The following is a 22,824-nucleotide window of genomic DNA, read 5'->3' on the forward strand; positions in this document are numbered from 1 at the left end:
TCTCTTATGGAGGCACACCCAAAGTTTGGGGTCCAAACAGAGTGAGAAACTGACCCAGAACCTTGAGCCCACGGCCTTATGAGCTCAGGGGGAAGGGAGTAGGAGACAGTGGTTGCCAGTCTCCGTCCAGGTTTCGGGGCTGTTTTCTTTTCTTCCATTGCATAGGCACTGGCCTACCTGAAAAGTCAGCGTAGCAGCCTGGCCGTGGCTGACATGTGGTCTGAGCCATGTCTTCCACGGGACATGGCTAACCTCAGGTGTGGATGGGAGCTTGTTTATAAATAGGACCATCAAAGATCCTGCTGAGATGCGGCCAAACTGGATCAGGGTGGGCCTTGGGCCAAGGTGACTGGAGTCCTTAGAAGCAGAGGAAATGTGGACACAGGAGTAGGAATGCGGAGACCGATGACCATGGCACGGAGGGAGAGACAGTCATGGATCACTGCTAAGCCACCACCAGGACGCTACAGACTTTGGAGAAAAGCTTGCCAATACCTCGTTCTGGACTTCTAGCTTCCAAAATTACGGGACAGTAAATTGCTGTTGTTCAGGCTAACCAGTCAGTGGTATTTGTTATAGCAGTCCTGGCACACACTAGGGCCACAAGGAAGACATTCAGTAAAAGGGTCATAAAAGAAAGCAGTAGCACTATATCACTACTGAAAGCCATGGAAAAATTCAACCAGGTTACCTAGCTAGTAAAGGCTAATGGCAATAAAATGCTAAACACCTAAGTGATTTCCACAGTGTTCCTCCAATTGCTACAAGTTTCTTCTCTACTCTGGTCTTCTGAAAATTAGCCAAAACCCCTAAGTTCACAACATCAAATTTTACAAGAAGCCTATGATTTATTTTCAAGTTTTTGGAACAGTTTTCAGATAAAATTGACAACAAATATTGAAAGCATTCATTGAACTATGACTCTTAGCATAGGAAGGGACTCTTGAAGTACTCAAGCCTCCAAAAGCAGGAATAATCACTGCTACAATGTCCCTCCAGATATTTAACCAGTTTCGTCAAATCTTTTTCAACCCATAAAAATGATACAAACAGTGTTTAATCGTTTAAAACAAAAGAAAGAAAAAAAAAAAGTGGGCAGGTCTTAGCCTGAAGCAGTGAGAGTAGACACTGTCCCAAACCCTCAAGGCTGCAGAATGAACAAAAATAAGAGGCAGTATAACTGCTGTCTAAAGTAGATTTATTGTTGTTATAGTTACCTTGTGTTACTTGGGTAACTTGTAACATTGATATAAAACATACATTTTTAATTAAAAAGTAAAAACTTTTCAAAAAGGGGGGATAGGACTCTCAAGTTGTGTATTTAAAGTTCACATCCTTGAAGTAGCTTTGCAATATGCAGAGCACAGTACTGGCTTCAAAACAATAGGAAGATTCTGTGCACTCGCATTATTTAAACTATGACAAGCTGCTGACAGCTTCCTCTATATTCATTCAAGCACATTAATTTACTTGTACTTCATATAGTTTTATACTTGGGATGAGGCTAAAACCAACAAATGAAAAAACCACAGCTAGCGAAGACACGTTTTTTGTTTTTGTTTTTTTTAAAAACCACTTTAAAGTATTAATCGTGATGAGATGTGATCAAATGAAAATCAATCCTGGATAACAACAACAAAATTTTCCATTACATGAAGACATTCTGTTATTTACTGAACATTTCCAATATAAGAAGAATCCTTTTTTAAAATAAAGAAATACATAAAACTGGAAGAGTAAGGAAATAGGAAGTTGTGCAGGCTCAGCTGCCAGCAATGCTTCTCTGGGTTCTCAGCGGAGCGTGACCAGCTCTTCGGAAGAGGTAGGGTGAATGGCCACCGTGTTGTCGAAGTCGGCCTTGGTTGCTCCCATTTTCACAGCTACAGCAAAGCCCTGCAGCATTTCATCACACCCGACTCCTTGCATGTGGATCCCAACCACCTGGGGGGGAAAAAACTTCCTTAAGTAAACTTTTTGACAGGGTACATAGTCATGAGCTGCACCTGGTATTTTAAAACTGCTACCAAATGACTTACACTCCTTCTGATCCCAGCGTAGTCTAGAACAGCCTACCAGGCGACCTGCCTCGATGTCCCTCTCACCTCGCCGAGCTCTCCCGCAGGCTTTCCGCGGCCCCGGCCTCACCATGCTCGGTTCCCTGCTACAAGTGGGCCTCCCTGCCGTGTGGCAGGGAAAGTCTGCTCATGCTTTGGATCGTGACAGAACTGTGCCTGCCCTGCCCTTCCTGACCCTGTTACGCTCTCAGTGGCGTGCTCTCACCACCAAGACGGATGTGCTTCATGGTTCAACTGCGGCTGCTATTTTATATTTGTGTGACTGTGCAATTATCACCCACCTTTCTGAGTACTTTCTAATCTCCAGAGGTAGGGCCCTGCCTGTTCTCGCTTACCACTCTAGGTTCTGGCTCAACACAAAGACTGGCACTGGGTAAAAATCCGTTGGATGGCTGCATGGATGGTGATTAAAAGGAGCTTGTGGGCGGCGGACTTGGCCCAGTGGTTAGGGCGTCCGTCTACCACATGGGAGGTCCGCGGTTCAAACCCTGGGCCTCCATGACCCATGTGGAGCTGGCCCATGCGCAGTGCTGATGTGCACAAGGAGTGCCCTGCCACGCAGTGGTGTCCCCTGCGTAGGGGAGTCCCACACGCAAGGAGTGCGCCCCGTAAGGAGAGCTGCCCAGCGTGAAAGAAAGTGCAGCCTGCCCAGGAATGGTGCCGCACACACGGAGAGTTGACACACAAGATGACGCAACAAAAAGAAACAGATTCCCATGCTGCTGACAACAACAGAAGCGTACAAAGAAGATGCAGCAAAGGGACACAGAAAACAGACAACCGGAGTCGGGGGGGTAAGGGGAGAGAAATAAATAAATAAATAAATCTTTAACAAAAAAAAAAAAAAGGAGCTTGTTTCAGGGGAGCCGATGTGGCTCAGTGGCTGAGCGCCAGCTTCCCACATACAAGGTCCTGGGTGCAATCTCTGGCCCCGGTACCTCCAAAAAAAAAAAAGAAAGAAAGAAAAAAAAAAAGGTGCTTGCGTCAAATCACATTTTCCACTGAAGTTTCTCAAATATCTTTAAACTATTAGTGAAGGCTCACCTTCAACAGATACTTTCAGGGAAAATATCCACTGAGAAGCAAAATTAGAGAAAATAAAATGTAGCCACAGAAAAGATTTGTTAAAAAAAATCAAGTAGGGAAGCGGCTGTGGCTCAATCAGCTGGGCTCCCGTCTCCCATACGGGAGGCCCTGGATTCGTGTCCCGGGCGTCCTTGTGAAGGCGGGCTCGCCCACATGCCATGGAGCGCCACCTGGCCTGCAAGCGCCGCGGAGAGCCGACTCAGCAAGGTGATGCAACAAAACGGGAGACAAGCAAAAACACGGAAGAGAGCGCAGCAAATGGCCAGAGAGCAGACAGCAAGCAAGCTGCAAGGGGGGGATAAACAAAACAAACAAAAGCAAATCAAGTATATCTCAGTGAATTAAACGTAAGCATAATTTTAGACACTGTGATCTAGTTGAACTGACAGAGCCTCTGGTGATGGCAGGAACTTTCTATGAGTCCTCTCCATATTGCAGTTCTTAGTTTTAGTAGATTTGGGTGATATTTATCAAATGAATGAATGGTCAATGGTATGAAGGAATAATTGATATGAAGAGATAAACAGGGACCTTGCTGGTTCAGTATCCAGAAATCTTAGCTGAGGAACTTTAAGACCAAGAAACAGGAACCTTTGATTTGCTGCTAATCTAGTTACTTTCTTCTCTTTGCCCTGATCCTTGACTTCTGTCAGTTCTCAGTGACACTGAGTTTCTGCAAGTCAGGGACGATCTCTTGTGGCTTTGGGGACAGGCCACAGGATCAGACACAAAGTTCTTTTTTTAAAAAAGATTTATTATTCATTAACCACCACCCCCCACCTTGTCTGCTCTCTGTGTCCATTTGCTGTGTGTTCTTCTGTGTCTGCTTGTATTCTTGTCAGCGGCACCAGGAACTGATGCTGGGACCCTCTGGAGTGGGAGAGAAGCGATCATTCTTTTGCGCCACCTCAGCTGGTCTGGAGTGTTGCTTATTTGTCCTCTGTGTCTGTTTTCAGTGCATCATCTTGCTGTGCCAACTCTCCGTGTGGGCCAGCACTCCTACCAGGCCAGCACTCCCCACAGGCCAGCTCGCCACATAGACTAGCCTGCCTTCACCAGGAGGCCCCGGGCATTGAACCATGGACCTCCTACATGGTAGATGGGAACCACAATTGCTTGAGCTATATTCGCTTCCTTCATTTTTTTTTGGAGGCAAACTTTATTCATTCTTCTCTCCCCTTTCCCCTCCCAGCTCACTTGTTTGTACTCATTGTCTTTTTTGTTTGTTGTCTATTTTTTCTTTAGAAGGCACCAGGAACCAAACCCAGGGCCTCCCATGCAGGAGGCGGGCACTCAACTGCTTGAGCCACATCTGCTCCCTGCTCATTTTTTTTTGTTTTTCCTCGTTGTCTTCTTATTGTCTTCCTTGTTGTTTTTGCTCGTTGTCTGCTCATTGTTCATTTGTCTTCTTTAGGAGGCCGGGGAACTGAACACAGGATCTCCCGTGTGGAAAGGGGACACTCAACTACTTGAGTCACATCCACTCCCCATACTGAGCTCTTTTAAAAAGAGAAGCTGGAAATTACTCCTGAAGCTTCAATTAAGCCACTGTCCCTCCCAAACCTAGGACGACTAGAATCAAAAGATAGATATTAACAAGTGTTGGTAAGATGCAGAAAAATTGGGACCCTTGTACACTGCCGTGGGGATTGTAAAGTGGTACAGATGCTTTGGAAACTATGTGGCAGTTCCTCAGGAAGTTAAATATGGAATTATCACCTAACAGCAATTCTGCTCCTAGGTATATTTCCAAAGGGATTAAAAACATAATTACATATGACTGTTCCATAGCATTATTTACAATAGCAAAAAAGCTGAAGCCACCAAAATGTCAACTGATTGCCGAATGGATAAACAAAGTGGGGTATGTGGGCATAATGGGATATTATTCAGCCATAAAAAAGGAATGAGGCACCAATATTTGCTAAACATGGATGAAAATGGAAAACTTTACATTAAAGGGGAAAAGCCAGACATGAAAGGCTACATATCATATGATTCCACTTATATAAAATGTCCAGAATAAGCAAATCCATAGAGAGAAAAATGATCAGTGGTTGCTAAGGACTGGGGGAAAGAGGGAGTGGGTACTGCATTTCTTTTTGGGGTAAGGAAAATAATTTAAAATTAGATAGTGGTGATTACTGCGCAACTTTCAATACACTAAAAACCACTTTAAAAGGGTGAATTTATGGTATGTGAATTATATTTCAATCAAACTGTTTCTCAAAATAAGAAAAAAATCTATTGCCAGGAAATTGAAAAAATTAGAAAATATCTCCCTAAACACAGAAAGTCATAACAATTCAGCATATTTCCTTTATTCTCATCCCTTTTTTCTTTTTAAAGATTTATTTTATTTCTCTCCCCTTCCCCCCTACCCCGTTGTTTGCTTTCTGTGCGTATTCGCTGTGCATTTTTCTGCGTCTGCTTGCATTATCCAGCAGCACTGGGAACCTGTGTGTGCGTCAGCTCTCCATGTGTGCAGCGCCACTCCTGGGCGGGCTGTGCTTTTTACATGCAGGGCGGCTTTTCTTGAAGGGTGCGCTCCTTGCGTGTGGGGTATACCACATGGGGGTGCCCCTGCATGGCACAGCATTCCTTGCACGCAGCAGCACTGCACGTGGACCAGCTCAACACACGGGTCAGGAGGCCCTGGGTTTGAACCCTGTACCCTCCATATGGTAGACAGATGTTCTATCAGTTGAGCCACGTCTACTTCCCTCATCCCTTCTTAATGTATATATTTTTACAGTTGAAATCATAAAACAAATACAATTTTGTATTCTATCCTTTGATCCTTAACATTGTATTACAAACATTTCCCCCATATCATTAAAATCCATCAGAAACATTTTTAATGGCTATATAGTACTTTATCATTTGAATGTACAAAAAAGTACTAAATATTTCCATGGTGCTGGACATTGAGGTAGCTTTGATTTTTTTTCCCTTTTATAGGTGACCTGTGAGAAAGATCATTCTGTATAAATCATTACCTACATTTCAGATAATTTCTTAGAGTAGATCACCTCAAACAGGTCAAAAAGCATATGAAATTTTTTGTTCTAATTTCTTGATTCATCCTAGAATGGTCGTCCAGGAGATGCACCAATGCATAACTTAGCCATTGGTTTATACAAGTTCCTATTTCTTAGCATCCTGCCAACACTGGGTATCATTTGTCTATCTTTGCTAACTTGACAGGCCAAGATAATGGCATGCCACTGTTATTTTTATTTGCATTTCCTTGGGGGAGGTTAACTTTTCCCCTTTATGATTATTAATATCCCAGCCTCTATTACATTTCTTGCCTATGTTTTCCTAGCTTAAAGCTTGCTTATTGTCTTTTATTTACAGTATCTTGTGACAAAAGAAAAGTTTTAGTTTTTATGTAGTACAATTAGTGCCTTTCCAGCTGATTTTTTTTTTAAAGACCGTGTCATTTGCTGTGTGTTCTTCTGTGACTGCTTGTCTTCTCTTCAGGCAGCACCAGGAACCGATCCTGCGACCTTCCAGAGTGGGAGAGAAAGGTGCTCAATCTCTTGTGCCACCACAGCTCCCTGGTCTGCGGAGCCTCTTACTGTCTCTCCTCTGTGTCTCTTTTTGTTGCATTGTCTTGCTGTGCCAGCTCTCCGTTGGGGCCAGCTTGCTGCAGTGTGGGCCAGCACTCCACTCGAGCCAGCTCGCCTTCACCAGGAGGCCCCGGGAATCGAACCCTGGACCTCCCATATAGTAGATGGAAGCCCAATTACTTGAGCCACATCTGCTTCCCTTCAGCTGACTTCTTGTTTTTAAGCTAGCAGTACTTTAGATCAGGGGAATAGTTATCTCTAGGTGCTGTTTTTGTGGTTTCAGTTTTCACAGTTAGCTTTTTAATATCTCACCTGAACTTTATTTGTGGGTATAGTATGATCCCAAAATAATTTCTCACCAAAAATACACAACTGATTCTCAGAAAATTTCAATGAATAAACTTTCTCTTCTGCACAAATTCAAATTTATCTTACAATTTTTATATTTACATTTTTGAGTTTCCTATCTATCCTGGCCTACTGGTCAATGATGAGTTTTTGTGGTTTTCAACCTTCTCCCTTGTTTCTAAAAAGCAGTGGAACCTTTTTGCAAAAGGAAATATTAGGAAGAATCCCCAAACAGAAGGCAGGTAAAATGGGACTGTGTCAGCCACCAGAGGCTTCAGCACTTGGTCTCCTCCCTCCTCGCCCCACGAAAATATGGCTATGCCTGCCAGCCACACAGAGCCACAGAGAGCTCACTCGATTTCCCCCATACCTTTTCCTCTTTGCCAGCACAAACCATTTTCATCACACACTTTATTTTCCTTCTGGTAATAGCATGATACATTGGCGTAAAGGAGGTTGCATAGATCTTCACATTTTCTTCTCCATATTTAGAAATGGCCTGATCTAGAATACATATAAAAGAAGCACCGATCAAAAACTAAACAATGACACTGAGCTTTCTAGGAGTCAGATAGCTAGGGAGACATAATCTGAATCAAATCATAAGGAAATAGCAAACAAAACCAAAACAAGGGACATTCTACAAAATAAATGTCAATGTTAGGAAAAACAAAAGGGGGAAGGAGAGGAGGCTCAAGCAGTTGGGCACCTGCCTACCACACGGGAGGTCCTGGATTCGATCCCACTGGCTCCTAAAAAAAAAGTAGATGCAAATAATGGGGAGGGGTGTAAGTAAATCTTTTCAAAAAGGGGGAAAATGAGGAATTTTGTCTCTAGATTAAAGGAGACTAAAGAGATATGAAAACTAAGTACAATGCATTCATCTTGGATTGGACCTTGGAAAATTGAGGACATTATTGGGAAAGTTTGAAAAAGGCCTAGAGTTAATTGAAAATATTGTATAAATTTAAATTTTCTCATTTTGAGCTTTCTACTGGGCTTACGTAAGGCAATAGTCTTGTCCTTAGGAAATACATCCTCACGTGGACATGTGCGTAAAGACAGAGCAAAGAAAGCAAAGGTGTTAAGGATATACAAGAGTCCTTTGTACTGTTCCTGCAATTTTTTAAGTCTGAAGTTAGTTTAGAATAAAACACTAAAAGAGGCAAACGGTGATGTGCAGGAAAGGAAATGTACTCTCAAAGTATGAGTTGAGGAGGAAACTGAAGCTGTGATGAGAATACGAAAGAGGAGTTTAACCCACAGGGGTGGGAGAGGTTGAGGCGGGTGAGAGAGGCCTAGTTTGTAGCTGGAAGTGGGGTGGGGAGTAAAATTATAAATGACCTTCGTTTCTAAATACCTACCTTCCGTGAGCCCCACCGTCCCAATAGGGGGGTGGCTGAAGACCACTGTAGGAATGTTCTCATAGTCTAACTTGGAATCTTCTTTGTGTTCAAAGAGCCTATGGGCAAGTTTTCGGCCAGCAGCTATGGCAACTACAAAGAAATTTTAAAGTCAGTGTTTACTTATTTGTTCATTTTAACACAGAATAGTTCTACTAGCCATTTAGCCATCTGGTTTATTAGGTCTGACAAATTTTATGCCAATGCTTATTATAATATCTAGTTCAATCTTGAAACATCGCAGAGTTCAGTAAAAAAGCAGCAATTATTATTGTTGACTTCAAATTGAAATTTCTTTTTTCAAAATAGGATACATACAAAGATGTCTTCATTTTGACATCGTTTTCCACTGCTAGACTGTGTTATGAAGTTTTCCAAACTTTGCTTTCATTACCAGAACTTCCCTAAAGGCACCAAGAGGCTTTGGGTATGTGCCGTCACGCGTTTCCACCCTCAGGCCGCTCTGGGAAGGTTGGTGAGGGCCCACGGGGTAGAGTCCAAATGGATGAACAAATGAAGTCAGCAATGGACAAAGAGCTCTACCTGGTGCCAAGAGCCTCAGGCGGTGGACTGAGGGCTGAGGCTGTATCAAGACAACCGGCCATGTAAGAGTGCCACTCTAAGTTAATCCTTCCCCAAAGCCACTTCCTTCCACTGTCACCACACACAGCACTGACTCTAACGTACAGAGGGCTTCAGAGGGTGACTGATCCTGAAAACCTCAGTCTTCACAAAGCATTAAAAAAAAAAAAAAGAATATTGTTCAGAAAATGGCAGACACCCAACCAACATATAATTCAATACATTTTTTTCATTTTGATGATGTAATAAGATACTGATCCTTTTAACTCTGCTTGAGCTGATTGGTCTGTGAAGAGCTGGACAGCTCTGTAATGCACAGGACTTCCCTTCTTCAAAGAAAGCAGCAGCATTACCTGGAGTAAGAAGAGCTTTTCCACACACATCCCCAACTGCATAGATGCCTTTTGCACTGGTATTCTGGAACTCGTCGACGATGATATGCCCTCTGTCATCAGTCTGAACACCCTAGAATTGTGAAGTGACATCACGTAAGGACTTAGTCCATTAACTCAAAACGGTGGACGAAATCTCTGCTGCTTCATTTCACACTGATGCTTCTCCAGCCTGATTCTCCAAGAGACCACAAGACTCAACCACAGATGAGAAACATGTAAAGGTGGCGAGTTTCACACCTTTTGCTTAATTTACCCAACCTTGACGTCTTTTTAAAGGATGTGACTTTGCAATGTACAGTTCAACTGGCCAGCTAAACGTGAAAAGGAATTACTGAAGCTGGACAAGGAACCACTCAATTATCAACATGTGCCACTTGCGGTCCCCGTGCAGCCCACCTGAGTCAGTGCTTCTTAGCTCCTTCCACTGAAGCACTGCCCCCCAGGCATGCCAGCTCACTCCTCAGAGAGGAACAGCCTGCACAGCCACCAAAAGAGGAGGATTTTGGAAGCTTACCATTTCATCTTTAAAAAGTCAAGCAAACCTTACGTTCTAGTCTAAACTGTATTGATGTTTCGCTTAGCCAAAACTTTTCTTCCCTATAATTATGTCAAATTTTTGCTCCAAGTCTTGTGACGCTGCAGAAACCCAGGAGTGTATGCTCCAGTGTGAGCAGCAGAGATACAGCAGAAGTAGAAGGCAGGTAGTAGAGCAGACGAGAACTCGTCCTAGGGAGCCAGAGAGACCTAGGTCCAAAGCCCAGCTCTGCCTCTCACTAGTCACGAGACCACCTTGCACAACCACCTATCTATCAACACATATTTGAGCTTCTCTTACAAACGAGGCATTAGCATGGCCCAGGGGAATCCAGTCACTACCCCAGGGCGTTTTCAGCTTGACAACTGTGTGTTACATCTGTGTTCCTGCTTTCTTCATCCTTACGTCTCAGAGAGTTGTTGGGAAGGTTAAATTAGATAATATGAATTTGCTATTTCATTATACAACTTTGAGGAGACAAGCATCCTAGTAAATAGAAAGTCTGTAAGAAAGAGCCAGCGAACTGCTGGACAATCTAGATTAAAGGTGGCAGGGAACTGATCTAGAGAGATGACATTAGAAAGGGAAAGTTTTTTTTTTTAATTGCAAAGGAAGAAGTAATGGAACTCAATGACAAACTGGATACACAGAATGAAAAGAAAAAGATTTCACCAAAATTTTGGGTGTCTGGGGAAGGGGTGGGGAATCACAAGGCCACTAACAGACTCAAGAGTGCTTTGGGCAGACCAGGACAACTCACCACTTGGTTTAAGTTAAGGTCCCTGGTGTTGGGGTCCCGCCCGATGGCCCAGAGCAGGCAGTCGACGTGCTGGATGGTGGTAGAGGTGGGTTCCCTCCCAGGAACTGAAGTAACCACAGAGAGTTCCAAGCCAGACGAGGTCTGCTTAACCTCCCTGACCTATTGGCAAATGAACCGTGTTGAATGGAATAAAAAAGGAAAGGAAAGCAAGGAAAGGTTAAACTAGAATTCTGAACCCTTTTAAAATACCCGCTGAATCCTACATGCTGACATAGGCACTGACCAGCAGCACTAAAGCTCGCTGGGGCCAGGTGCGTTTCCCAGGTTCAAATCATCCAGCTGAGCACTTGAAAGGTCTGCTCAGATTCACCCCGTAAGTCACAAACGTGAGCCGGTGCTTCTCAACTGGAATGCAGGGAGGGAGTGGCCGCAGCAGCACCACACAGGGAACTTTTTCAAACCATACAATCTCGGCTTCTCCCTGGGCGTTCTTAATCAGAGTGGGGGAGAGGTGGGTGAGAACTAGCCCCAGCAGGGCTGAGCCTGTATTTTAGTGATTATCCTAAAGGGGTTCTGACACAAACCCCAATCACCAGTCTCACACTTCCGCCTTCACAGAGCAAGTTCAGTTTGTTACTTTAGTTAACATGGCTATGCTGAAAAGGTGGAGTTGGGGGAAAAAAAATCAGGTTTTCAAGGCTAATTCTCTAGGAGAATGGTGCTGAAATCCAAGCAATTCCCTGAAGGGTATTTTGTAATTCTATCCATCTATTAAACCCAAAAGAATAGCTTTAAAAATAGATTCCACAATAACATTTCCCAAAAAGCAAATATAAACCTGAAAAACAAGGATTCTGGTAAGTATTAAAGTATAACATTTTTTTAAGATTTATTTTATTTATTTATTTCTTCCCACCCCCTTCTTGTTTTTCACCTGCTGTGTCTTTTTGTCTTCCTTGTTCCTTGTTTCATTAGGAGGCAATGGGAGCTGAACCCGGGACCTCTGATGTGGGAGGGAGGTGTCTGGGTTTTTTTTTGTTTTTTTAATGATTTATTTTTTATTTCTCTCCCTTTTCCCCTCTCCCCCCAGATGTCTGCTCTCCGTGTCCATTCGCTGTGTGTTCTTCTGTGTCTGCTTGTATTCTTGTCAGCGGCACCCGGAATCTGTATCTCTTTTTGTTGCATCATCTTGCTGCATCATCTCTCCATGTGTGTGGCACCACTCCTGGGCAGGCTGCGCTTTTCTCATGTGGGGCAGCTCTCCTTACAGGGTGCTCTCCTTGCGCATGGGGTTCCCCTACACGGGGGACACCCCTGAGTGACACAGGACTCCCTGTGTGCCTCAGCACTGTGCATGGGCCAGTTCATCACACGAGTCAGGAAGCCCTGGGTTTGAACCTCGGACCACCCATGTGGTAGGCGGACGCCCCATCCGTTGAGCCAAATCTGCTTCCCCTCTAATTGTTTGAGCCATCTCTGTTCCCTGCTTTGTTGTGTCTCTCATTCTGTTTTTCCTCCCCATGTCTCTTGTTGTGTTATCTTGTTGAGTTAGCGCACCACACCTGTTTATCACATCAGCTCAGTTTTTCGAAGGCACTGGGAACCTCTGCTCCCTGCTTCTGTTGTGTCTCTCATTATGTTTTTCTTCTTACATCTCTTGTTGCATCATCTTGTGCCAGCTAGCTGTGCCTGCTCATTGTGCCAGCTCACTGTCTTCTTTAGGCAGCACAAGGATCCAAACCAGCGACCTCCCATGTGGTAGGTGTGAGCCCAGTCACCTGAGCCACATCCACTTCACTTCAAGTACAACTTTCAATGCTTTAGTTCTAAATTCAACTGCTAGATTTCTCATTTTTTATATCTTGATTTCATTACTATCTTAATGTGAAATACAGCTTTTCAGACGAAAGGAAATAATTGCTAGGACTGCAGAAGGGAATAAAGCAACTGGGGTCTCCATAGAGTTTCATGTTTATAAAACTAACTGGAGGAGGCAAAAAGCAAAAAGTGTGATTCAGGACAGACAGACAGCTGAGGGGCTAACCTAACCTTGCCTGGGCTCGGTCATACCTGGGAGTATTTCAGGACCTCTATGCCGGCGTTCTCCAGCTCTTCAGTGCAGTTTGAACTGATTACTGAGTCGAAATGCCTAAGTACCTGTATACAAACACAGGCAGCAGAGGGATGGGAAGTGGGAAAGGGAATAAAATTTGATTAAAGACACGCTCAAACTCAGGAGGGATATTTCAGTGTTGTACTCCCTCCCTCTCATCTCCTTCTTCATTCATGGCCATGTTGTGAGCTGGGATTTAAGTCCTCTATTCCCTAAGTTGCCACCAATGTCTGGACTGCAGGTGACGTCACCGACTCCAGTTTTAAAATTAAATGACGTCAACCCTCAGTCTCGATTGTCATCATGTTCCTCACCTCCCGAGTTTGTCCCTGTTTCCAGTAAGACTAGGGACCAGAAATTCCCCTGCCTTTTCAGTATTCCAGGCCTGTTCCCCGGTGACAGACTTTAAAGCAGGGGTTCTTAAGAGGGGTCTGTGAGCTTGCACTGACATTCAAAAACACATCATTCTCATGGGGATGTGTTGGTGCAGGTGTGATATATTTATTAAATAACGACACACAGTATAGTGTGGAACTAGTAAGGGTCCATGGTTTTCACCCAAATGGCAAAGGGGTCAGCGAAACACAAAAGGTTAAGAACTCCTGCATTAAGGGAAGGTTCTCTGTGAAATCGCCTTAGCCTGGCCTTATGTTTATTTGTGATACTAACACACATGCACACCTCCCAGGCACAGTTAAGGTGCGGGGTCATGAGTCTCCACAGTGGTGCTCCAGACTGGAGTTACCCAGGCCAGGGAGAAGAGGAAGAAAGGGCAGGAAGCACTGGAACAGGGAGGGACAGGAAGCCCAAGCTGCCGAGGCTCTCTGCAAAAGAGCCGGCTTTATAAAGGCGGGAATTATCTACTCCACTGTAGATTGTTTATGTACTTATCCATTTACTAAGTTCAGGTTAGCTATCTCTCTGCTTTTCCCCTTCCTTCCAATTTATTGACATACATTCCAGCAATGCAGAATAATGTTTGCCTATGAAAAGCATTTTTCAGGACACAAATCTCCCAGGGGTTAATTGTATGACAAGTTTCCAGGCCAGTGAGAAAGCTCCTTGAGGTACACGCAGTGACTAGGACGACCGCATCCCTGTCTCCCCCCAGTAACTAAAGAACAAGAATCACTGCATCTGGGAGCAGGGATCTCGGAGCTCCTCTCCCAGCAAGGGCCCAAAGCATCAAACGACCTGCCCAAACCACGCACCTGTTAGGGGCAGCCAGCAGTGGGACCCAGATTCTCGGCTACTGCTCTTGCTACTGTTTCAGCGAGTGTTTGAGAACACTAATACTGGGCCACATCAGCAGTGCTTAACCGAGGAATGGCTGGCGTGGCGGCTGCATTTCAGCACCGAGAATACTGGTCTGGGCTTTCTGCGGCCTTAATTGACTCCAAGTTTTGAGACTAATTGGAAGTCATAAAACTTCTTTTGGCTTTAATTTTTTTTTTTTTTTTTTTAAGGTACTGGGGACAGGGAGTGAACCACTGAGTCACATGGGCTTCCCTGAGTTGGTTTTTCTCTGTTTGCTTGCTTGTTGGTTGTTTTGGTTTTAGAAGGTACCTGGGACTGAACCCGGGACCTCCAATGTGGGAAGCAGGCACTCAACTGCTTGAGCCTTAATTTCTCATTCTATAAAATGAGGTAGAGTAGACCATCTATAAAGTTCCTTTTAATGCAAAGAATTTAGTGAATTTTTTTGAATGTTGAAACAGTCTAACACTACCTTATCGTATGAAATTGATTTCCAGAATAAGAAATCAACCTGCCAGTCTATTTAGCTAGTATTTATATTTAACCTTGAACATAGGTGTCTGGTGACTATCTACCACCGGCTGAGGTCAAATCAAAATCACTGCCATCAGCCAGGCACAGGCAGCTGGGAGGGGCTATCAGGGTTATTTCTAATAACGTGGATCAGCCCCGCCTGATGTCCATGTGCTCTGTATTCTAGTATCTAATTAATGTACCCTAGTATTTAATTAAGGACAACAGAGGAGAAAATCCTCTGTGGGTTTTTTTTTTAATCGACATGAAGAAACAGGAAGGGAAAAGGATTGCATTTACCTTATCATGCCGTATCATGAGTGAGGTCCTAGAGCCCAGGGCTGAAAGGATTCCGGCGATCTCCACAGCGATGTACCCTGCGCCCACGATGACACTGCGGCTAAAAGGAGAGCACAGCGCTCATTTTAAAAAAATGAACTTTTAGGGAAGCGGACTTGGCCCAGTGGTTAGAGCGTCCGTCTACCACATGGGAGATCCGCGGTTCAAACCCAGGGCCTCCGTGACCCGTGTGGAGCTGGCCCATGCGCGGTGCTGATGCGCGCAAGGAGTGCCGTGCCACACAGGGGTGTCCCCCATGTAGGGGAGCCCCATGCACAAGGAGTGCGCCCCATAAGGAGAGCCACCCAGCGTGAAAGAAAGTGCAGCCTGCCCGGGAATGGTGCCATCCACACGGAGAGCTGACACAGCAAGATGACGCAACAAAAAGAAACACAGATTCCCAGTACTGCTGATAGGGATAGAAGCGGTCACAGAAGAACACACAGCGAATGGACACAGAGAGCAGATAACTGGGGGTGGGGGGAAGGGGAGAGAAATAAATAAAAAATCAAACCTTTAAAAAAAAAAAGAACTGTTATGGGGAAGTGGATGTGGCTCAAGACACTGGGCTCCCATCTGCCATATGGAAAGTCCTAGGTTTGGTACCCGGGGCCTCCTGGTGAAAGCGAACTGGCCCGCATAGCACAGAGAGCTGGCACAACGAGATGAGCCAACAAAAAAGAAACACAGAGGAGATACAGAGAAAGACACGACAAACCAGGGAGCTAGGCGGCTCGGGCAATTGAGTGCCTCTCTCCCACGTTGGAAGGTCCCAGGATCGGTTCCCAGTGCCTCCTAAAGAGAAGACAAGATGAGAGGACAAGAAGACACAGAGGAGTGCGTAGCAAATGCTCAGAGAGCAGAGAGCGAACATAGGTGGTGGGGGTGGGGTGTGGGGTGTGGAAATAAGTCTTTTAAAAAAACAAATTTGGGGGGGGGATAATTTTAGATTTATAGAAAAGTTGCAGAGATAGTACAGAGCTTACCCTCTGTGCCCTGTTTGTCCTGAAGTTAACATCTTACATAACCATGGCATAGTCATCAAAACTAAAGTTGACATTGATACATTACTATTGGATAAGTTCCAGACTTTATTTGGATCTCACTTGTTTTTCATCAATGTTTTTTCTTCTATTTCAAGATCCAACCCAGGGAAATGGATGTGGCTCAACCAATTGGGCTCCCATCTACCATATAGGAGGTCCAGGGTTTGATGCCCAGGGCCTCCTGCTGAGGGCGAGCTGGCCCATGCGGTGAGCTGGGCCACGTGAAGTGCCAACCCACACGGAAATGCCACCTTGCGCAGAAGTGACACCCTGGGTGTGAATGCAGCCCAGTGTGGGAAAGCTGCCCGCACAGGAGTGCTGGCCAATGTGGAGAGGTGGCGCAGCAAGATGATGCAACAAGAGACACAGAGGAGAGAAAATAAGATGAAGCAGAAGAGGGAGATGGGTGGTGCAAGAGAGGAATCACCCCTCTCCCACTCTGGAAGGTCCCAGGATGGGTTCCCAGAGCCGCCTAATGAGAATACAAGCAGACACAGAACACACAGTGAATGGATACAGAGAGAACAGACAACAGGGGGACGGAGGAGAGGGAAGAAACATATAAAAAAATAAGTCTTTAAAAAAAAAAAAGACCCAACCCAGAATATCACAGTGCAAATTTAAGTATAAAATATGCCTTTGTAGAACAAGGGAAACGCATTTCTAGTTATTTTTTTAAAAAGGCCGTTAGCCCTAATTCTTCAGAGGAGAAACAGAAACACCTTTGAAACTAGAGATGACTCCTTATTCAAAGATCCTTTGAGCTCAAACTAAAACTGGGGCCAAGATTCTCACCACCATTGTTCTACTCTGCTCAATAATTCTCCTGGCTCTTTGTTCAATTCCATCAATCCTTGATTAATGGGCAATTTCAGCAAGTCACTTTAATTTGCAGGCTACGTCTGAAGTAAAGCTAAGCTCCTTGAATAAAACAGGGTCTAAGAAAGAATCTGATGATGGCAGCACAATATTGTGACCATAATTAACAGCACTGAATTACATAGTTAAAGGAGGAACCTTTGGGTTATGCATATGTTACTAGAAAAAAATTTCAATGAGAAAGAACCACAGGACTATGCAACACCAATATAGAGGGTGAACTATGTTGTAAACATAGTTCACATCAGTGAACCCTGATGTAAACTTTGGGCTCCAGCAAATAGGACAATTATAATATTCTTTTGTCAATTGTAACAAATATACGACACTAATGCAAGGTATTGATAACAGGGTCTATGGGTACTCTATTTTCTGCATGATTTTTCTGTAAACCCACAGTTACTCTAATAAAATAAATAAAGGTTTAAAAACGAGAGAGAGCAGATGTGGCTACACCTGCTTCCCGCGTGGAAGTTCCCAGACGTGGTTCCCAGTGCCGCCTAAAAACAAAAACAAAACAACAAGCAAACAAATGAAAAAACCAACTCAGGGGCCTGCTGTGGCTTATTAGTTGAGCACCGGCTTCCCACATACGAGGTCCTGGGTTCAAACCCTGACCCCAAGACCTAAAAAAAAACTAATAACAACAACAACAAACTAGATGAATGCTTTGATGAAGGTCTAAGTCCACAGCGGAGAAGCTCTGATCCTGCCCAGAGCAGCAACGTTTTCTGCTGCGCTGTAGCCCAGAGAGTAAGAGCTCGTCAGCGATCGCTATTCCACTCGGGCACGGAGCCTTCTAAGGCATCAAACATGGTCCTTTACCCCGTCACAGTGCTTGTGCAAGAAGTATGCAATTACAGGAAGAACAAAGGAAACCTTCCTCTAGCATCTTCTATAAGCAAGGGATCTGTATTGTGAGCCCCTGTCCTTGGAGGGCCTCTGGCTCCAAGTTCGAGGTGATGACTCTCAGCCGACAGTACAGGACGCACATCTGTGTGGTTCAGAACCTATGGAAGGAAGCTCTGCTTCCTTCTCTACCTCCCTCTCTCCTATTACGTCGGCCTCTTTCCCCTTCCTTGATTCTTCCCTCCTCCTTTTCGTCATCTGTCTTCTCTTCCACAAATACTTATATTCGTGTCTCAGTACACTACAGAGGATGGACGGTGGTACCTCCGGTAAAGAGGGGAAACGTGCCCTGAAGGCTGCTGGGGCAGAGAGGCCAGGTCAGGTCTCGCAGGGGTCTTGAGGGCTCCGAAAATGCTCCCGAGTCTTGAAAAACGAGTAGTTGTTGCAGGGATTGGGGGACACATCCAAGCAGAGGGGACATACAAGAAACCATAGTGAAATGACCTGGCTTCTCCAGGCAACTGCAAGGAGCTCAGTGCTGCTCTCCCAGTTCCCAGCACTTACACCAAGGCGACCACAGAAATGATCTTTTGTTCCTCTGAATCCTCAAACCACTTCTCTTTTAACCTCATGACGGTACTCAGAACCTCTTGCTCTATGGCTGGTCCACATCTTTATCACCACCCAGACCATAAAGCCCTCTGAGGGCAAAAACCAAACTGCACTGCCCACAGCACATGGCGCCTTGCTCACAGAATTCGTCCTTCCCCACTTATTTACTTATTCACAAAAGCTGTAACAGGTACAGGGGTCTTATGAAAGAAAAAGGAAAGAAAAATCATGTTATCAACTGTTAATTCATTTTCCTGTGTCCCCAGAGCCTCTGTTAATAACATGCATGCCAATACAAGTTTAATAAATGAGTGTAAACTGTTTAATGGACAGGTGGCTATCATGAAACTCCTCTGACGAGTCTAGACTGAATTACATCATCTAAACACGGTGCGCCGTGACCGCATTTCTAAGTACATGATCACATGCGTCATATCATTCAACCCTAAAACCAAGCAGCACAGGGTGGTTCGTGAGGCCGTGAAGGCCGTTCTCCAACACGTGTCTCTATGTCCGAAAATCTAAAAACTGTTTTGATCAAAACTCCGCAGGCAGGAGATTGACTCAGCACCCTGTCTGCTCTGAGTATGGAAATGGGACGTTTTCACTGGAGCCGGGGAGCCGCACAGAAGTGCTCGCTTGTCCCTTCCTGTGACTCCATGTGAATGAGATTAAAGGTAAGAACGTGGATTACTAGTCATCCTCAAGGAAAGTCTTCATAAAAGCCAAAGATTAGGCCCTCGGTCTGGATCAGCGACACGGGGAGGGGGCAGCAGGGCTGAGCAATCCCGGCTCCAGAGGGCGTCCTCCAGGAGCAAAGGCCGCCTCTGGGCCAGCTGAGCCCCTCCTGGGTCCCTGGTGGACTCCTCTAACCTCAAAGGCCTCCAATTTGCAGCATCCTCAAATTAGGGAAATCGTCTTCCTCTTTATCTTTTTTCCCTCCAGGTATGTAACTCTATGACAGAAGACAAGTGAAGTTATTCTGACAAGCGCATGTAAAGAAAAACTTCAGAAAATGCATTTTTGTGGGGCTGACAGAACTTTCAGCGCTAGCTGCTCTGAAAACCAGAATCAAAATTAATTTACGTACATCATCTGGACACTCCCTATCAAGGTGAAAAAGGAAAGACAGCTTTAAACTTGCTTTTGTTTTCATGTTGGAAACTCAGGCTGACTTTAGTGGACTTTACTATAGATTCCAAGAAATCACCCAGTATTTGATTCTGATTATAAAAATTCTGCAATGGCCTCTGACCAAAACCATTAAATATCTGAGTCATCTGATTAGTGGAGGAGGCCACCGGCCACGAATACTGAAGGGATAGAGAACGAATTCAGGAAATTCTTACACTTAACGGTTGGGGCTGGAGAGGGTAGAAGAAATGCCAGCAGGAGAGATGGCAGGAGAACGAGCCATGGAGGTCAGGGAGGAAACCAGCTTACCGGGGCAATTCTTCTAGCTGAAAAAACCCATCGCTGGTTATTCCCAGGCTGGCACCTAGGTAGAAAAACACCATATATCACATAACGTTGTACTTGCCCTTGAAAAATAATCGTAACATTTTACGCAAGAACCAAACACTTTCTCAGCCAACATAATCTCTGTTTTGACAAGTTTTGTGAAAGCTTCCACTTGGGAAGCCACCAACCAAGTCTTCCCTGAATCAATGTTTTATTTTCTCTGTAGAAATAGGAACAGTGATGACTAAACAGCCTTTAAATTTGTCTGAGGAACTAGCATCTCCTCAGCTCTGTGAAGAGACTCTGCTGGTTCTGCTCCAGCCTGCTTCTCTCTACTCTCTTCTTCAAAGGTTTCAAACAACTCATCTCAATGTGGAAGATACCCAAATGCATAGTTCCAGTTTTGGTCTTCTTCCAAAATTCCTGTTCTATTTTTTTTCACTGTCCTATGACACAATGCCACTTTGCTTCAAAACTCAATGTAGGAAGCAGACTTGGCCTAGTGGATAGGGTGTCTGCCTACCACATGGGAGGTCCGCGGTTCAAACCCCGGGCCTCCTTGACCCGTGTGGAGCTGAAGCTGGCCCATGCGCAGTGCTGATGCGCACAAGGAGTCCCGTGCCACGCAGGGGTATCCCCCGCGTACGGGAGCCCCACATGCAAGGAGAGCACCCTGTAAGGAGAGCCGCCCAGCACGAAAGTAAGTGTAGCCTGCCCAGGAATGGCGCCACACACACGGAGAGCTGACACAGCAAGATGACGCAATAAGAATAGACACAGTTTCCTGGTGCCACTGACAACAATACAACAATGGAAGTGGGCACGGAAGAACACGCAGCAAACAGACACAGAGAGCAGACAACTGGGGTGGGGGGGGAGGGGAAGGGGAGGGAAATAAATGAAAAATAAATCTTTAAAAAAAAAACCCAGTTTATTTAGAATTGAACCTTAACTGTATCTCTCAAGTCACATCCCTCTCTTAAGTTCAGCACTTCAGTCAAAGCCTTGGGCTGTCGATTTGATTCCTTCTCTTTCATCCCTGCCCTATCTCATCATTTACTTAAAACACTTGCTTTTGATCAAACCCGAGACACCATGATTAAAAGACACCCTGATTTCAGAAGTGTAATGAAACTCACTTCTGCAGCCATGCATAACATCCAGTATTCCCATGCACCACCCCACCACTGCCACCTTGCATTGGTCTGGAACATCTGCTACAACTAATGATAGCACATTTTATAATTGTACTATTAATAAGGTCCATGGTTTAATTCAGGGTTGACTGTGTAGTGGAGTTCCATGGATTTCTTTTTAATTTTTTTTTGTTACCAAATATACAATCTAACATTTCCCTCTTTAAACATTAGATACATATTTCACTGCTGTTAACTGTGTTCACAGTGTTGTGCTACTATCACCACCATCCATGACCAAAACATTTCCATTATTCCGAATAAGAAGCCTGTACATTTTGAAGCTTAACCTCCCATTTCTTATCCCCACCCTGTTCCCGGGTAACTTATATTCTAGATTCTGACTCTAGGAATTTGCTTATTCTAATTGTTTCAAATCAGCAAAATCACACAGTATTTGTCCTTTTGTGTCTGGCTTATTTCAGTCAACATGATGTTTTCAAGGTTAATCCATGCTATCATATATATCAGAACTTCATTCTTTTTTAGGGCTGAATAATATCCCATTGCATGTATATACCACATTTTATTTATCTATTCATCAGTTGATGGACACTTGGGGTGCTTCCATCTTTTGGCAACTGTGAATAATGCCACTGTGAACACTGGTGTGAGGAATGAAATTTTCAGTACGATAAAATGTGTGCCTTAAAAGTCAATGAAATACAGTAACTGATTCTTTTCTCCTCTATGTCTCTATGCCTATTTTCTAGCGCCTGTCGTGTAGCAGGGGCTCAATGAGTGCCTGCAGAACAGAGCTGACGACCTCACATTAAGTAAGTTTCAAATAAATATTTGTTTGTTTCTTTTATGGAAGTTGTTCTTTACCTTTTGGGGGTCATGAACCCCTTTTTAAAGCTGGTAAAAATTTATAATCTCCTAAGAGAAGAAAAAAATGTAGACACGCATACACACTCCAAATCTTGCACACAAGGGCAGGTTGGTCATGGATCTTAAGAAGCCAATCATGGAGAGCGCAAAAGATGTATAAACGATGCCCACTGGCCGCAAAGACCTTAGGAGCTGGTTAGGGAGGAAGACATGGACGATGTTTCTTGCCTAAGAATAAGGCAGGAGGCTCCCTCTTCATCCCTGGGCTCAGCCCCCATGTACAGAGAATGCACAGGCCAGACAGGCTATCGCGGAGGCTCCTTACTGCTTTAGCCTTTTAACTTGGCCCATATTAGAGTAAAATATGCATATAAAAGAGACTTAAATTGCTAATTCTCCTTATAAGATTTCTCTCCCTTAAATCAAAGAGGAAACGCCCCTCCACCGGTGCTGAGAGGAAAAGGTGGGGTTCTGGGCTCCCCCCCCCGTGTTACCTGCAGGAGGCCTCCTTATTCCTGAGCGGGGGCTGGAGGTGTCTTTCTCAGCCCCATCGCTCGCCACCGCTTAAGCCAATTACCTTCAGGTTCCGCAGACACCTTCTCTTGTTTCTCTTGTTCTCTTTTTCAAAAGACATAACTGGTATGGGCAGGCTGCTGCTTTGGCTTATAAGGTCGAAAGCAACAGTCAGCTGCTCCCGCCTGTTCGTAAGAAGGAGGTGCCTCTGGAAGACTCACCGGGGACCTGGCTCTCCTGTGGAAAGGCAGGCATGCCTCCCGTGGCAATCAGGATGTGCGGAGCCGTGTATTTTCTCCCGTTGACCTCTATCGTGGGCTCGGGGTCGCCTGTGAATGCTGCACGGCCACGGATGATTTCTATATGGGACTGAAGCAGGAACCATGGAGACATTAGCTCGTCCTTACCATAAAACAAAATGCGCACTGTAACTTATCAGATCCTTCCCCTCTTCTA

The 22,824-nt window shown here is 44.7% G+C and overlaps 1 protein-coding gene across 1 annotated transcript in view; it reads right to left on the bottom strand.

Annotated features, from left to right (window-relative positions):
- Positions 1-828: 828 nt before the first annotated feature.
- The window catches only part of GSR (glutathione-disulfide reductase), a 42,355-nt gene continuing 20,359 nt past the window's right edge, over positions 829-22,824 (bottom strand). Inside the window, 9 exon segments of the mRNA XM_058289989.1 lie at positions 829-1,941; positions 7,455-7,588; positions 8,449-8,580; positions 9,423-9,534; positions 10,760-10,918; positions 12,830-12,916; positions 14,943-15,042; positions 19,811-19,865; positions 22,590-22,737. Coding sequence (XP_058145972.1) covers positions 1,792-1,941; positions 7,455-7,588; positions 8,449-8,580; positions 9,423-9,534; positions 10,760-10,918; positions 12,830-12,916; positions 14,943-15,042; positions 19,811-19,865; positions 22,590-22,737 — 1,077 coding nt within the window. The 3' untranslated portion in view covers positions 829-1,791.

Source organism: Dasypus novemcinctus, chromosome 29 (assembly GCF_030445035.2).
Source record: "Dasypus novemcinctus isolate mDasNov1 chromosome 29, mDasNov1.1.hap2, whole genome shotgun sequence".
In the NCBI taxonomy this organism is placed as follows: Eukaryota; Metazoa; Chordata; class Mammalia; order Cingulata; family Dasypodidae; genus Dasypus; species Dasypus novemcinctus.